General features: G+C 35.3%; 3 protein-coding genes across 3 annotated transcripts; 2 read left to right on the forward strand and 1 right to left on the reverse strand.

Annotated features, from left to right (window-relative positions):
- Nucleotides 1-1,650: 1,650 nt before the first annotated feature.
- On the forward strand, nt 1,651-10,299 carry LOC127836030 (ankyrin-1-like). The gene is made up of 5 exons (XM_052362447.1): nt 1,651-1,736; nt 7,318-7,507; nt 8,479-8,679; nt 9,619-9,801; nt 10,078-10,299. The coding sequence occupies exons 2-5, from the start codon at nt 7,340-7,342 to the stop codon at nt 10,297-10,299; spliced, it is 774 nt and encodes a 257-aa protein (XP_052218407.1). The 5' UTR covers nt 1,651-1,736; nt 7,318-7,339.
- Nucleotides 10,300-10,570: 271 nt separating this feature from the next.
- Nucleotides 10,571-12,298, forward strand: LOC127833833 (uncharacterized). Its single transcript, XM_052359316.1, has 2 exons — nt 10,571-10,677; nt 11,313-12,298. Exons 1-2 carry the CDS (start codon nt 10,605-10,607, stop codon nt 11,753-11,755), a joined length of 516 nt encoding a protein of 171 aa, XP_052215276.1. The 5' UTR covers nt 10,571-10,604; the 3' UTR covers nt 11,756-12,298.
- Nucleotides 12,299-12,745: 447 nt separating this feature from the next.
- LOC127836031 (serine-enriched protein-like) lies at nt 12,746-14,084 on the reverse strand. Its single transcript, XM_052362448.1, has 3 exons — nt 14,066-14,084; nt 13,273-13,549; nt 12,746-13,133 (listed from the first exon to the last, which is right to left on the reverse strand). The coding sequence occupies exons 1-3, from the start codon at nt 14,082-14,084 to the stop codon at nt 12,746-12,748; spliced, it is 684 nt and encodes a 227-aa protein (XP_052218408.1).
- Between the last annotated feature and the right edge of the window lie 3,772 nt (nt 14,085-17,856).

Genomic DNA, 17,856 nt, shown 5'->3' on the forward strand with positions numbered 1-17,856 from the left:
GCTGACCAAGTACGGCAAACATTTGTGGTTAGATAATTAGACGATTTTCCTCTTATTGTGACACTATACTATTTCGGTCGAGTTTGTGTTTTTTTATCTTGAAAGCAAAACTTTGTTTATCGATAATCAATTATGTCTTCCCCGATCGATTTAGTGACCGAGTACAGACCATGATATTCTGCGATATGGATTTTAACGCGTAATTGTAACTGGTCCACAATTTATATCGTTTCAACATGCACAAAGTAGTCCGGAATTCCTTACTCTGAACAGTGCTACAGCTTTTACACTGTGCACAGACACAGTGATGTAGCCAGGTTCAGGGGATTTATATCGAATCAGCATATGACATATTCGAATACATTCATTCGTGTCTGTCGGCGTTATGTAAAGGTCAAGCTGGTTAAAACAGCTTTGCCAAAAGCGCATTAGTGTTCTATACTGATGTTTAGGTCAGAGACTTGTTGACTTGTTGCTAGAGTTACACGTAATACATCAACAAAAAAGTATGGGTCAACAGGGCTGTCTTCGTGACTACCTAATACGTGAGTAAAACGTATTGCTCGCAGATTTATTTTTCATTTATTTTCATCAAGCATCTTATTGTATTTTTTTCATTAGGTCCCTCATGAAATTATATTTTTAGTGCGATAGGTATTCGATGATCCTACAATATTCATGTATTATGATGGCGATTACACATTTTCTTTAATATTGGTTCTCACTTAACCATTTCCATCATACTTTCTATGATTTTAGAACGTCTAAAAACGTTAATGTTGTTGCTATTTTGTTATCTCTATAACATAAATGACATAAACAGTACACACACATCTCGTTAAGACACACCCTTAATAAATTTGAATGGATTTTGTTGATTTCAAACTGGCGCTTAATAAAGCTATAACCTAAGTTTGAAACAATGAGTTGCGTCTAAGATTATGCAATAGCGAACAACTTCGGTGCCTTAATCGCTTTGATTTTAGCATGCAAATATTACTGTGCTTGTTTGTTAGAAGTACAGATTTTTCTTATTACTTTACTCATCTAAATACGTGTACATGCACTGGCATGTGTCTAAGATGCGCGTGTATGAATACACGTCTATCAGTGTTCCAGGTAAGCCTGTAAACACTTACCGACCTTGTGCCAATTATTTAGATCAAGTTAATATGGAAGCGCATTCTGTCCTCCATTCTATATTGTAAACGTAAAGCAATTTGCTAGATAAGTTTATTGCGTAATATATTCTACATTAATAATGATCTATTATTTGCCATTGTTTTTGTGTGTTTTTTAGTTTTGGAATTTGAAATTAAGCCTCGTTCTGAAAAAAATGTGCTTAATGCATGTGCGTAAAGTGTCGTCCCAGGCTAAACAGGGACGACACTTTCCGTGTTAACAAGATTTTCGGTAAGAAGGGACTTCCTTTTATCGAAAAATACCATAAAAGCGGAAAGTGTTGTCCCTGATAAGCCTGTGCGTACTGAACAGGCTAATCTGGGACGACGCTTTACGCACATACATTATGCCCAGTTTTCTCAAAACGCGTCTCAATTATGCATATGTTGATGCTGGTGTTGCAGACAAGCTGCGCGTTTTTGTTTATCTGTATTGATAGAGAAGCCACAATCGAGCGTCCGTAGATAACATGTGTATTGTTTACAATTCATCTGGGTAGGCATTTCGGAACATAGTGATGTGGTTTGTGTACTTACGTGAAACAGTTATACAAGGTAAGCGTTAGTTATATACCATTCATATTATGACTGTTTGTTTTCTGTATGAGTTTGTTTACAGCAATGTGCATGCTAAATACTTACAAGCTAAAGGAATTTTCGCCAGCCGCTTTTATAGTACTAAATTTGCCAGTTCGCTGAAGCTATGGAAAGTCTACAGCGTCGTTACATAATTATGCCATGATATAATTCAATAATGTTCAACTTTGTGAAGGAATCATAGTATTAACATGTACATCAGTTCGTTGGTATAAAGCATTGACATGTGGCGTGTTTTGCAGATCAAATCAGTCAAATTAATCGAGTAATACCTGAAAATGCGTCTAATCGGCGGATGCTGAACAATTAGGCCGCCATTGTTGTTTGACCGCGTGGCGGAAACTGTATTCGAGTGTTCCTTGACCACGTGATTGCAATCTTCAACACAACATTCGGTTTCTGTAATACATATTTTGTACATAAACGGAATGCTGAGCTCTGAAGGCATTGCTTGAATTTTGATGTTGAATGTATTATTCATGTCTATGTGTAAAAGTACGGTGTTTTCATAACATATTGACCAGCCAGGTTAAATACCATAGATTTCTGCTGTTTGTAACTGGGGGTAGGTGGGGGTCTACGAAGAAATAGCACGAATCAATAGATTAAGTCACATAACTACGGAATCCGGATAGTGCCATCTTTAATCTCGCCCTTCTTTCATCAAGGGCGACACTAGACACACGAAGCGATACTTGATATTTTTCTTGACAGTCGCGGCGATACTTGATCTTTTTTCCTGACAGTCTCGGCGACACACGATATTTTTAACTCGATATATCGACCTGCTGTAGGTAGCCACAAAAGTCGATATATCGAGTTAAATATCGTGCGTCGCTGCGACTGTCAAGAAACATATCGTGTGTCGCCGCGACTGTCAGGAAAAAGATCAAGTATCGCTTCGTGTGTCTAGTGATGCCCTTGATGAAAGAAGGGCGAGATTAAAGATGGAACTATCCGGATTCCGTACATTACCGTTACGTAACGTGAGATTATCATTTCACAAATAATTTCGCATTGGGACAATAACCGCTACACTGCAGAACGAAACAGTTGTTTAGACAGTATGGTGTCAAAAGTATGTTAAATATGCGGAAAACAAATACTCACTCCAATTTTACCTCCTATTTTAGTGTATTTGTTAAATGCAATAAAATGTTTTGACTAACAAATATATACTATTTTAAAACAATAGACGGATTATTTCTTCTATTGTTAGTAAGGAAGTCATTATTTGTTTGGATGTAATATATGGACCGTGCTCTATGAAAAAGGGGGTTTATTGCATGTGCTTTAAGTGTCATCCCAGATTAGGCTGGGTGGATCGCATGGGCTAATCAGATACAACAATTTCCGCCCAAAAATGAGTTTTGCTAAGAAGAGACTTTATTTAAAACGAAAATATATCATACAGTCGGAAAGTGTCGTCCCTGATAAGCCTGTTCGGACTGCACATGCTAATCAGGGACGACACTTTGAGCACACTTTAATCCCCATTTTCACAGAGCACGGCTCATATGCATTCTTGTTCGGCTGAGCTGTGTAAGCTATGTTTTCAACGTTGTTATTGTTTTCATGTTTCCATGAAATATAGAGAAAAAAACTCGTCGGCCACATGAAATTAGTGGAATTCTTGCATTTGTTTAAAATATTAACGTGAACAAGTTGTTTGTATTTATTTATTTGTTTGCACTAGTATTAGTATTAGTCAAACTATTAACCCATTTATGCCTAGCGTCTAGAAAAAAGGCCTTGGCATAATGCGGCGTCTCATCTGTGTCTACGCTGTTTGCTTAAAGGAATTTCTGTAAGAAATATTCTTAATATATATAAAAAAACATACTAGACATCCCTAATTTTGGAAATAAATCGATCCAATTCAGAAGGATGGGATAGTCCACTAAGCATAAATGGGTTAAAATATGTACTTTTGGTCCTTCAACAAGTCGGTTTGGACATAAGCCTGCGAATAACTTTGCCGTGATAAATTACATAGACATTTATATGTATGATCTAACTATATGTGACACAGATGCAGCGCACAATACACACCACTCTGGAAGACAGTCGGAATAAATGGTACCAAAACATAGACGAAATAAGAGTTTAGTGCAATGGAGAATAATTTTCGTTTAAACCCAGTCTTGTAAATATAACATATATAAACTGTTGGGATATTCACCCATTATTCTTCTCATAATTATGTGTCTATAAGACAAATTGTTACACGTTTTAGTGCTGCAAGATCGGTATCTATAAGGATAACAATTTCTTGATTATATATGATTTTTATTAAATAAACACCATCACGTTGGGTATGCGGATACTTTGATAACAGATGGCACTTCGATACCAGATAACAACAAAAGCCAATCGCGAGAGGTAAGTTCATCAAGGTTTTTTTAAGTTATATCATAAAGATAAGTTTTTAAGACAAGGCGAATGGCCGAGTTTATAAATGGTGTATCCTTTTCTATTGCAAAGAAAAACATCACGGAAGAATGGTAGATTTTCCCCAAAAAAGTAGAAAATTCGGTCGGAAAACAGCATAAACTGGATGAACAGTAAACATTTCAACAAAATAAAACTACTTAAAAAATATTTTAAAAAATGGTTTGATATTTCAACATGTAGAGTAATCCATGCGCTTCAAACGCTGACATTTTTATAATATTCAATGAAATATAAACGAAGATAGAGCATGTTTTAATAGGTGGTATTCATGAAGTTGCGGATACTTTGATCCCCGATATAAGACACTTCGGATAACAGAGACTTTCAACAAATTGGGCACTCTGATAACCGAGTTTTATCTTCTACCTGAAATGCATATATGTATATTATGGCCATTCTTACCAAACATTTTGAAGTACGAATCAATTTGCACTCTCAAGCCCGACACATTGGAAATCTATGCATAACGTAATTACATACACATGTAAATATAACCAATGGCGTTGTTCGTTTTCAAAAATCTTATTAATATTAATTTATATTATTAAAGTGCAAATGTTAAATAAGATTCAAATGCTTATTTCTGAAGTTATATATTTCAAGTAACGACCGAAAAAAATTGTCTAAATAATAAACGTTTTTTAAGTGGTAAATTGAGATTAAGAGAATTGAAAATACAACGGATCATGTGGATCAACACGACTGTGTTCAATTGAACTTATAGCAGGACTCTAGATAAGGGGAGCAAGGGGTCTTAAAGCGGCCAATACACCTACATATATCTGACTGAAAAAGTGTCGAGTTATCTGGAATCGAAGTGCAATTGGCTTTGAGATGATCGGTTAAAGAATCGTCCATGAAAGTTTGGCATCCGACTCTTAAAACATATTTATTTCTTCAAATACGTTATTCAACTAAAATTTAACATGTTGTAACATTAATGGACATATTAATATTTTATTACGATTAGTTGGCACGTTCTTGATTTATTTCCAAGTATTTTTATTTTGTTGAAATACGTACTGATCATCATATTCATGACGATAATCGATGAAATGTTATCTATTGTTTTATAATCCACTTTTTTTACGAATTTCTTGCTCCGCAATACGAAGTACTATACCATTAATCGACCAAACAATGTTACGTGTCTGAAAATCAAATGAACAGAACATAAATGCAAAACAGCTGAAGAAATCATCTCTCGCGCGTGGCTTTTGTTGTTTTCTGGTATCGAAGTGCCATCTGTTATCAAAGTATCCGCATACCCGGCGTGCACCATTAGATTTATGGTTTAATTTAAAACAAATCGGTATGGCTGCCTAAGCCATTTTTCGATATTTCTTATGAGGTAATCGAATGTTGGATAAATAACTCCTAAATAGACCCGAATAAATAAGTTCCAACATTACATCGGCTAAAAACTAAGTAAAACTTAACACGTCTTTAAGATGAATCAAAAACTGATTTAAATCATGCCTATCTCGTGAAATTACTCCTTTTTTACAAATTAATTTTCAAGCTTTACCGTTGAATGGTAGTTTCACATTTAATGAAGTTAGTGTTCGTTGAATAAAGTAATTTACATTTACATTATTATTTACATTTTTGACAGACAGACAGTTAGTCATAAATCAACATATACTTATGTCAACGTTAAAATAATTGCATTTAGCTAAATGTAATCTTGATCGCGTAAGGTTTATCACATACATAATAATACATTTTGAGTGATTTTAAACAAATAACAAAATATGCAACTGTTATAAAGAGTTTTGTTCGACTAATAAATGATTAGTCAATTGTTTGAATATATATAATAAATTCGACAAACACGTCTTTGCAAATTGCAAAATATACAACTACATTATTAAGGTTTTGCGCGAAAAATATACACATGTATAAATGATGGATGTACTGAATTTAATTATTAAATTGTACATACAATTTGGAGGATGAAACCATAAACATAGTACAAGAGTAAAAATGAGCTATACAGCGTTTTGTTAGACAAACACGATAACTACAAAATAAATTGAATTTACATATTAGGTAGTACAAAATGTACAAGTTATTTACATTAATGTATCGTTTTCCATTCACCGCTTAATTAAAGCAAGTTTTGAAGGCCGTTCTTCCCGTGTTCAATAGGCCGTGTTGTATTATCCCATTTTCCTCTGGTAGAGAAATCAGTTCTTAAAAAGCAAATGAGCAGACTGCCGTTCGGGGTGTATGCGATTTAAAGTTTTGACGCTCGATTGTTTCTTCACAATATTAAATTGTAAAACATATTAACACACTCTGTACATTTTTATTTTAAATTGTTTTATTTTATATATCTTTTCGATCGCTGTTATAAATTGCGTCGTGTATAATTTTTCAAAAGGGATTATATATTTTGAGAACGAATGACCTCGCCCTGTAGCGTAAGTCTGTTCGCAAATGCAAATTAGGAAATATCATAAACTCGATATGCATCATTCACATACGAACGCGAATAAATTTGTCATAAATATGTAACATAGTATTTACACGCGCGCGTTCTTCTAACCATAATATTTAGTTAATAGATACCCGCATGTTATTGCGTTTATAGTATTAGATTGAATCATAACTTGTATGCTGAATGCATCGTTTTATTTATTTAAATTTGTATTTATTGTTGTGAGTAGTTTGTGCTGTTATATAAGTATGAACCTCGTCTGGTTTTAGTTTTTTTGTTTATCCTTCGTGTGTGCATTATAAATATTGCAGACGACGAATATCAAGATAGCATCTCGACGCATGTTAAAATCGAAAAATAGTCTGTCATGACTGATCGCTAATTTTGTGGCATGATTTTTTTCTGTGTTACGTCAAAAACTTGATAAACTATCGAAATGAAATTAAAAGCATCATTATTTACGCGGAAACAAATATTCCTTATTTGGCATGTTCTTGTTAAGTGCAGCGTAGTAATATGCACTATTTATTCGGATTACCAGGCTAAGTGCAAACTTGGAAACAATACACATTTTCGATTCGTGGTTTTTATAGCCAATAGCAAATGGTCTTACCGTTTGAAAAAATACGAATTTGCCTTCAGAGTGAGACACACTTTGCTCACAATGGACGCTGCGATGTACATGGCGGTTCAGAACAACGAGCCGACGACGTTACGTCAGTTGATAGACTCCGGCGCCGACGTCAATGAGTACTACCAGGACATGACGTTGATCAGCGCAAAGTCCATCCTGCACATGTGCTGTGAGAAGGGGAGATACGACTGTGTGAAGGTAATATTTTGTATTAACCTCCCTGTGGAAATCAGGGCTCAATGCATGTGCGGTAAGTATCGCCCCAGATTAGCATGTGCCATCCACATAAGCTAATCAGGGACGATGTTTTCCAGGTTTTTGGCATTTTTCGTTAAAACGAAGTCTTTCATAAACAAAAATCCAGTCTCGGCGTAGAGTGTCATCCCAAATTGGCATATACGGACTGCACAGGCTGACCTGTGACGACACTTAACGGACATGTATTGAGCCCAGTTTTCTCATAGCGCGACGCATATTCAAAACATGCCGTGTCATGTCCAAACGTGTTAATATCAAGTATTAACGAACTAATCATATAATATTTTTATGATTTTAAACAATGGCGTGAAAGTTTGAGAGGTTAACTTTCCACGAAACATGAACTCAAATTAGAGCGATATAGAAAGACATTCCGGAAAATATTTATACTTATATTTCTTGGCATCTAAAGCTACTTTATCCCGTGTAAAGCCAGCTTCACCGTCTATATCAAGCGTGTCAATTTGATTTTGCAAATTCGGGTCTTAATGCATGTACGTAAAATGTCGGCCCAGATAAGCGCGTGCAACCCTTACAGGCTACTCAAGGACGACACTTTCACCTTAACTATATTTTCGTTTAAAAAGACTTGTTTTAAACAAAAACTACCATAAAGACGGAAATGTCGTCCCAGTTAAGCCTATGCGCACTACACACGCTTATCTGTGACGACACTTTACATACATCCCTTAAGCCCCGTTTTTCCAAAGCAAGACTCATTTTCATTTCCCGGATATACCCCAGCTCAGTGAAAAAACTTATTAAACACTGCATGCTAGAACCAGAGAAGCTCTGCACCATTGTTCGGTGCATTAAAAAAACAACTCCAATAAGTACGTTGATGACGCTATTTAGAATCATGATGGTTTGACGTGTAAATACATGATCCGAACACGCGGTACGTATTTCAGGTTCTGCTAGAGAGGGGAGCCAATCTGTACATCCGCGACACGTGGTACCAGACGCCCCTTATGTACTGCATGATCACCCAGTATGACGACATCGCGGCGCTGCTCCTGCAGCACGACCCGGGCATTGTGGACATCGGAGACAAGTACGGAAAGAGCGCCTTGCATATCGCCGTCGACGTGGGCTCCATAGACTGCCTCAAGGTAGGTTTAGATTATACAACGTGGAATCTATAGAATGTCTCGAGGTGGGTTTAGATTATACAACGTGGGATCTATCGACTGTCTCAAGTTTGGTTCAGATACATTTCATTACATGGACATTATTGGTTTGTGTGGGTTTTTTCGTGGATAGCAATTTAACACAAACACAACCGAAAATGACCGGAAATCCTCGAATGTAACACAAACACAAACACATCGGAAAATGACCGAAAATCACCGAATGTCGAATGTAACACAAACACATCGGAAAATGACCGGAAATCCCCGAATGTAACACAAACACATCGGAAAATGACCGACGCAAATTCCTCTTCATTTCTCCAATAAAAGAAATCCACGAACTGGCGTATCCACCAAAAAGTAATTTATTTTAAAACGTCAAAATGTCAGGCCAAGCAATATAAATTATTTTACAGTAAATCAATCTTTGCACCATAAGGATTTCAGTGGAAACGTTAAGAATAATGTATTAAACTGAAAAACAATCTGAGATTGTACAACAAACTGCCAAAAAATACAAATCTACGGTGAAGTCAGGAATAATGTGTCCGCCTTGCGATCGGTTCGACCCTACTCAGATCAGAGAACTTTCCCAAAATCATTCTAAAGACACTAAGTACAAGTTCTTCCTATGAATCCGGCTCGAGAGTGTCTCTGTAAACCAAGTCGTAAAAATGAAGATAATAATTATATAAAGGTTTACACTTGAACAATATTATCCCTGTGTACATTTATTGATCTTATTTACTTATGTGTGGTAAATTTCTCACATCCTCATGGATGTTCACTTCCATATTATTTTATCACAAGAACGAACATGGAAAGAAACATTAATATAAAAAATAAAACGATATTTAAAACGTTCATACACGATAAATGCCAAACGTGTACATGTCATCCGCATCCCAATCCCGCCAGGTTCTGTTACGTTACGGCGCTGACGTCAACGTTCGTAACGATTACGGAGTGACGCCACTGATTCACGTCTGCGGCAACAAATCCCTGGAGGTTGACGTCATGCTTGAGATGGTACGTCTTCTAGTGGAATCAGGGGCCGACCCAAACCTGAAGTGCTATCGGGAGGCTCGAACAGCCTTGCAGGTGAAACATAATTTGAAAATAATTATTCAACACATACAAATCACCTTTTAGAAAATAAAGTTTTTTATATAGGCATATATAATATGCCAATATAAATAAATATGTTCAAAAGTATTAAAATATTTAATCAATACGAGCTCACTCGATACCTAATATATCTCTGTGGCATGTATATGTGGTAAGATAAATAACGTACTGTTGATACATTTCGACCGTGAGCTATGCGCATATATATGTGATAATATTTATAATGTAAAGTTGATACTTTACTCACAGTGCGCTATGATCACCAAGCACGTGGAGGTGGTGGAGACGTTGCTATCCGCGGGGTCCGATCCCAACGTGCTTGACAACGGGGGGCGCTGTCCAATCACCACCCTGCTGTGGTATCACAGGGCGACAGGCAATGACGTGGACGATGACGTCATGATTATCTGCATATTGCTTATTCAGGTACATGTATACTGTGTACAAAGCGACGTGTTATGCAATCATTGATGCGACAAGTTTTTGTTCATTTATATTGGTTTAAATTTGATGACACTTAGTTAACACCTGCTATGACATTTAGATATTCAAGTAAATAATTCCTGACTGTACAAGAATCACACGTGTGCGAAAATTGGCTGCGTTTTCTTCCTGATTAAAGGCATGCTTCTTTAAAGCAATATAAATTAAATTTGAAACCGATTGATTAGCTTGTGCTCTTTTAACATGTGCGGGTAGGGATAACTTGATGTTTTCCATACAAGTCAGGTGCGAGTCTGAACCGGTGTCGGTTCGAGCACAGTAACGCCCTTTGTATGGCAACCTTGTACGGATACAGCAAACTCGTAGAGTACTTCCTGAACAATGGAGCGCACCAGAACGCCGGATGTGAGTGGAACAGTGTGATAACGTTATATTTGTTCACTTTTCATAGAAACATTTATGCCAAATAAAATTTAAATGAGCGCTAAATGTCACCTGAATATTGTATGCGCTGTGTTGTTTGTTTAACTCGTTAAATATTCATTTCTAATATATCGACTATTAAACAATTGATTGAGTAAAACAATCTAGTGTCTTTTTATAGTTTCCGTTTAAAGTTTCATATCAATACAAAAAATATAATAACATCACGTTATATAACTCGCCATTATATTAACCTGGTCCTTACTGTAAAAATATACATACAAAAATGTAATCCCGTAACGTTGAATACATTATTTTCCTAAATGGAAAAGCGATTTAAATCAATTGAATTACTCCTTACGAAGTATTCAGTTAAGACCTCACTAAACTCATGCAAAACATGCACGAATGAAACCGAATGCAAATGAAGGAAACAACCAAGCGGATGTCCGATCATTAAGTGCAAGCTTGCCATGTTAATACTGTCGAGATATTTGTTAACGGATTTTCGCCAAAATATTGTAAAATTACCAACATTAATATGTAATTCAAAGTTTACGTTGGAAGGGCTTCTAAAACATAGTAAAAATCAATAATAACTCATGTTGTGTTTGCAGTTTACTGCGGAGTGACGCCATTGCAGATCGCGACGAGACATAAGGATATCCGAATGATGAAAATCCTTCTCCAATGGCCGAGCGATCTCTACCGTAAAGGCCGAGTGATTCGTGGAGAACTCGATTATAACACTGACGTCTTTCACCTCGCTATTGACATCGGCGCATTTGAGGTCGCCATTTTATTAGCGGATTCCGGATATAATGTCACGCGTGTAAAATATTTTACAGACTGGTCACAAGCACCGCCGAGTTCGTTCAACAGCGAACCAGTCATGTTGGACTACTTTCGGCAAAGGGCGTGTTCAGTTCAGGGTTTGTTTATTTTGACTATGTTTGCGATTAGGAAATCTATGCCTGGTAATATAACAGAAAGCGCGCGAGATTTGCCGCTACCTAAATCACTTATTGGCGCCATACAGCTTGAGAATGTATTGACATGAAATAGTTTATATTAATTGTTGGTAGATGAATTTGTAACGTTTTTTAACAGACATATATTAAATGGTTTTTTGCCTGAAATTTGTTGATATTAGCGGATTGAGAGCATAGATAATCGGACTGACTGGAATAGTAAATGAAAGTATCTTGACTTGCTGCGCTATTTAATGAGCCTCGTTCTGGAAAAACTGGGCGTATTGCATGTTCATTAAGCGTCGCCCCAGAAAAGCCTATGAAGACCGCAGTCTTTTTAGGGACGTGACTTTCCGATTTTAGGGAATTCTTCTTTTGTAAGAAGTCTTTTCTATACGAAATTCAAATCTCGGGGTAATATGTTTGCCCTGAATAGCCTGTGTGGAGTGCACAGACTAATATGTTACGACATTTACACACATGCATTAAGTCCAGTTTTCCAAAAAACAACCATGCTTAAATATTCATTCATAATCAGCAATAATTATGTTTTAAAATGACTCCAAATTAAAACGAATCTTCACAATAGTGGAGTTTAATTTATTATTTTATAAACCTAATATTAAACAACAATTATGCACTAACAACGATAACCATCTTCAGCATGTAACACGTGCAGAGTTCTGCACAATGGAGGACACGTTACAATTGAGTTTCGTCTGCGTGACACCCAGAAGTACTGATCACCGGCACTGATTTCAAGGACTTCACTTCAGTTCATATCCGCTCCGGGAAATGTCGATGACGTCATGTGTGGTTTGTTATGAAATCTTAAAATTGACGTCTCTTTCCGTAGTAAGTTACACCGTTCAGCCGAAATTTGGTAAACCTACAAAAAACGTGTATAGCAAAATCACGTCAATGATAAATGTTCAAGTGGTTCAAGTCAGATAAGTGTTATTACTAACAACTATATGCAAGAATGATAGGACATTTTTGTTAAATATCAAAGAGTATGCTAAATACAAAAGCTAATGATATTTTTGTGTATTTCAAATAACTTAAGTATTGTAGATATATCAAACCTTATCTAGAAGTGTCTTGGCGGCCGCATGAAACTTGAAGCACTCTGCGTGGAATCGGATATTTTCCGTGCGACGCAGGTTTACACATCTTTCAACGAAATCCAGACAGGCCCCGGAAAGTTCCGGAATTTCAAACTGAGTTGCTCCGCAGAATAGACCCGCAACTGTGTCTTCATTAATGTTGACCTCCCCGCAATGAATGAACTCAACCAGCAATCGGAACACTTCGGCGTCGTAGTTCGTAATTGGGATCTTCAGTTTCTCCGATGAAAGCTGAGAAAGTCCGACAAGGGACTTGCCTTTGATCTTTTTAGTTTTGGTGACTTTTGATTGCTCGCTTATTCGGAGGCGTATGTGTTTTTGGATGAGCTCAAACATAATTCTGTAAACAAAAAAGAAGATATGAAGTACACAAACATAGCAGGAAATACTAAGTTATTTTAATTTCATTTATCAATTATTTATATTTTATTGACATGTGCAGATTAAAAATGTATTTTATGTTGATGTAACCTAAGTACCTGCTTCTAGATGCCATAACTGCTTTCAATCCGTGAACGGGTACTGCACGTGCTCCGACTAGGAACGTGACGTCACACATCTCGGGCATCGCGAGGATTATTTGCATATCCTCACACAACGCATGCGCACTTTGAAACTGTGATTCGAGATAAAGACTGGTTTGAGGTGGGTATACTCTGTCCACAGACGACGATGTGACACTTGTCGTCAGTGAATCATATGACGTCACAGATACGTGATCCGAGTCGTTACCGGAAGAGTAGCCAGAAGAAAAATCTGAAAATAAATTTTTATAATATAAAAAAGTTCAATCTATGCAAACTGAATTACTTATAAAATTGCCGGCAAGTCTACTTGTAAATATATGTAAAAAAATGGTCATAAGCGCATCGCATATTTAGTAAACTATGCTTGTCTTTTAAATACCACACATATAATTTGAAAATGTTATATTCTCACAATTTTCGCAGTTTTAAATGTTTTTCGCCCATAAAAATACCATAACGAGATAATTGCGCATATGATGTATTTTATTTATAATCAACAACGAAATATCGAGAATTATTAATAAATATGGCAGATATCATTAGTAATTAGCCAATTGTTAAGCTTTGGACATATCATTTATAGTATGCATGGAATCATTAAATATGGCAGATACGTTGCAGTGTTTATCTGGTTTATCAGCGTTGGAACTCTTACGTATATTATAGTTGTGTTGCAAAAATGTCCACAATTGAATACAATTATTTCATTAAATTTAAAATAAATTTTAATAAAATATTTACATACCCTCACATTCAAACCCCATCGTGTAGAAATACAATGGCCAAGTTCTGAAGTATAGTTGTTGATTGTTTGTGTCCCTGAATTGCCTTGCATTGCGATTCCAGATGCTTATATACCGGTTATCGCGATAGACTCTGGTTTTTACATCGAGTGAATAGTGTTTGACACGTGGTGATAGACTTACAAGACACGTGAACTTATGCCAGGCTTTATATCTGCACGTGCTTTGTTCGGTGTCGATAATGTTTGTTCGCGACTTTAACTTGAGTGATCTGTTTGTCACAGGTTCTAGTAAATTTAAAGTAAGACTTTTACTGAACACTTTTCTATTACTTGTGTTGATAACTTGTTACGGTAATGAATGGTTTTTGCTATATGACTTATAAGCAAATACATGTTATTCTAATTGTGTTAATGTATACTTAAACTAATTAAAACTTAACGAAAGTGTCAACATAATAAAAAATCAAACCAGTACTTGGCTGATAATGTTATTTTTACAATAGTTTGTTTCACTTAAAGCAACACACCTTGAAATGAAATCCATATTAATTAAAACATATAGATGCAATTTTAAAATGTGTAAAATTGTCATTTAATCCACGGAGCGTATATTTTCTCATCTAGAGTCCGTGTTTAATCTATAGCCTAGTTAGCAAGTAATGTATTTATTTTTTTAATTTTAAAACCGAAAGTAGGATTTCTATACCGATACGTCCATTTTGACAAACGGTTTATTTTTAAGTTTTAAAGCGCAAAAAAAGACGAGTTTCTACCTTGTAACCAATTGATATATTCTAATTGGCATAGATAAAATTAAATCTATAGCCTAGTTAGCAAGTAATTTATTATTTTTCAAACGGTACCGCTTTTAAAACCGAAAGTAGGATATCTAGACGTATACGTCCATTTCGACAAACGCAATTTTTTTTAAGTTTTAAAGCGCAAAAAGACGGATTTCTACCCTGTAACCACCAGATATATTCTAATTGGCACAGATACAATATGTTTCTTATTTAAACTTAAATTTATTATGCCATGTATTTCATGTCAAGGTGTGTGGCTTTAAAGCCACACACCTTGAAATGAAATACATGTTAATCAATACATAAAGATGCAATTTGAAAGTGTGGAAAATTTGTCATTAAATATATAGCCTAGTTAAAAAGAATTTTTTTTAAGCCGAAAGTAGGATTTCTAAACATATACGTCCATTTCGACAAACGCGATTATTTCTATGTTTTAAAGCGCAAAAAAAGACGGATTTGCTACCTTGTAACCACCAGATATATTCTAATTGGCATAGATAAAATATGTTTCTTATTTATACTTAAACTTACTATGCCATGTATTTCATTTCAGACGTGTGGCTTTAAGTGCCTTCATTTAGATTATGGATTCTTATATTTCACTGTTTGTGTTGTTTTTGCAAGCTTTAAGACATGTGCTATCACACCAGTGCTGTAGAGATGGTTCATTATATTAACCCTAACACGATTTCTAAAATACTGTCCCCTGCTTTAAAGAAAGGAGATATACAGGAACGCTTTTTATATATACTTGGGGGACGTGAAGACTAGAAGTGTAAGCGATTTAGGGTGAAATACTCCGCATTCCTAAAGATTCTAAAACGTTCGTATTTCATCCCCTTAATATGTGCGTACTTATAATCCTATGATCATGAAATTGTGTTGTTGTTGTCCTTGTTTTTAAATATGCGTGCATGTGTGTGTTTTATTTATGTTGTTCTTGTTTTTAAAACGTATTTTGAATATGTAAATCATTTTAATTTTATTGTATCCAAAACATTAATGACATAATCAATGAACCAGTTTGAAGACGCTGAAAACTTGTTTAATCCTTTCCCACTCAGTAGCAAAGTGAAAATGGTTATATGCACACAACATAAAAATGGTTTATGCTGTTTCCTGCCACAGGAATTGTGGTTAAACAGCTAAAACTCATTTTTATGAAAATTATGACATAATACAAAAATAGCATTTCAATGTCAGATTTTGTACATGAGGCCAGGGAGGGTAAGTTGATATCAGATTTTTTTGAGGAAGTTGTCAAAACATACAAAAACTTCACCAAACAACAACAACAACAACAACATTTATTAGCTCTTAAGCATACAATTGCTTTTTAGCCAAATGCATTATACAATTATACATAATACACAAGTGTAACGACATGGATGAAAATTATTGTGAAATTAGGTAATAATTATAAAAAATATGTAATGGAGGAAGTTAACAAATATTTTACTGATTCATAACATAGGATATTTTCTTCTAACATCGATAATGAAAGTTGTTAATAAAATAATGAGACAAAAAGTACATTGTTCTACATAATTAGTTCCATTTTAACATTCATATTGATTATTACTAATCAAATTATGGGAAAAATAGTATACATAGATAAATTAATTTGTTTCTAAATTCTAAATTCCGTAAATAATTCGCATTATAAATGTATTTTGAACGATAAATGATTTCTTTTTTATTTTGTGTTTTCATAAATAAATCAAACTTATATAATGTTGGCCATCTTTGATAATATGCCTTTAAATAAGTTTTTTCTAATATCTTTGTATATTGGACATATTAATAAGAAATGGTATTCACTTTCTACGACATTAAGATTACAAATTTACATTTCCTATTATCCCGAGGAATATTGTGGTATCGACCTCGTTCTATTTCTAATCTATGTAATGATAGGCGTAATTGAGTTAGTGCTATTTTTAAACAAGAGCACCGCCTTGCGGGTGCAGAACGCTCATCTATTTTCTTTTTAAAGGTGAACGGACTCTCATTTTCAATCACAAAGGAGGGAGGGGTTGAGTGAAGAGCGGTGTATAGTGTGGGGGTGTGGAAATTTATTACATTATCTTCCAAAAATGCGAAAAAAAAATCGGGGGGGGGGATTCTTGGGTGCGATGGTTGGACAGTATTTCAAACATAAAATAATAAAAATAAATATTTGTGATTTTTTAACCGTTTCAAAAAATAAAAAATTGGGGGCTTAGGTGGGGGGGTATGGAGGAAATTTGTGAGATGATCTTACAAAAAAAAAATTAGGGGGGGGGATTCGGGTGGGGAAAGGGGGGAGTGGGGGGGATTCTTGGGTGCGATGGTTGGACGGTATTTCAAACATAAAATAATAAAAATAAATAGTTGCGTTTTAAAAAAAAAATTGGGGGGGTATAGTGTGAAGGTGTGGTGGTCATTTGTGAGATGATCTTTAAAAAAAATTGGGGGGGAGGGATTCGGGGGGGGCACGGGGGATGGTTTGGGTGGAGTCTATTGTGGTATGTCAATAAGAGTAGTTTTGTCAAAGTATCAATCAAATCTAATCATAAATAAAGAAGTTATGGCAATTTTAGCAAAATTTAATAATTTGACCTTGAGAGTCAAGGTCATTCAAAGGTAAAGGTAAAATTCAACTTGCCAGGTACAGTAACCTCATTATAGCATGAAAGTATTTGAAGTTTGAAAGCAATAGCCTTGATACTGTAGGAATAAAGTGGACCTAAACACAAAACTTAACCAAATTTTCAATTTTCTAAGTATAAAAAGGGCACATAATTCTGTCAAAATGCCAGTCAGAGTTACATAACTTTGTCTGCACAGTCCCCTTATGATAGTTAGTAAGTGTTGCAAGTATGAAAGCAATAGCTTTGATACTTAAGGAATAAAATGGACCTAAACACAAAACTTAACCAAAATTATCAATTTTCTAAGTATAAAAAGGGCACATAATTCTGTCAAAATGCACGCCAGAGTTAT

Source organism: Dreissena polymorpha, chromosome 6 (genome assembly GCF_020536995.1).
Source record: "Dreissena polymorpha isolate Duluth1 chromosome 6, UMN_Dpol_1.0, whole genome shotgun sequence".
Classification (NCBI taxonomy): Eukaryota; Metazoa; Mollusca; class Bivalvia; order Myida; family Dreissenidae; genus Dreissena; species Dreissena polymorpha.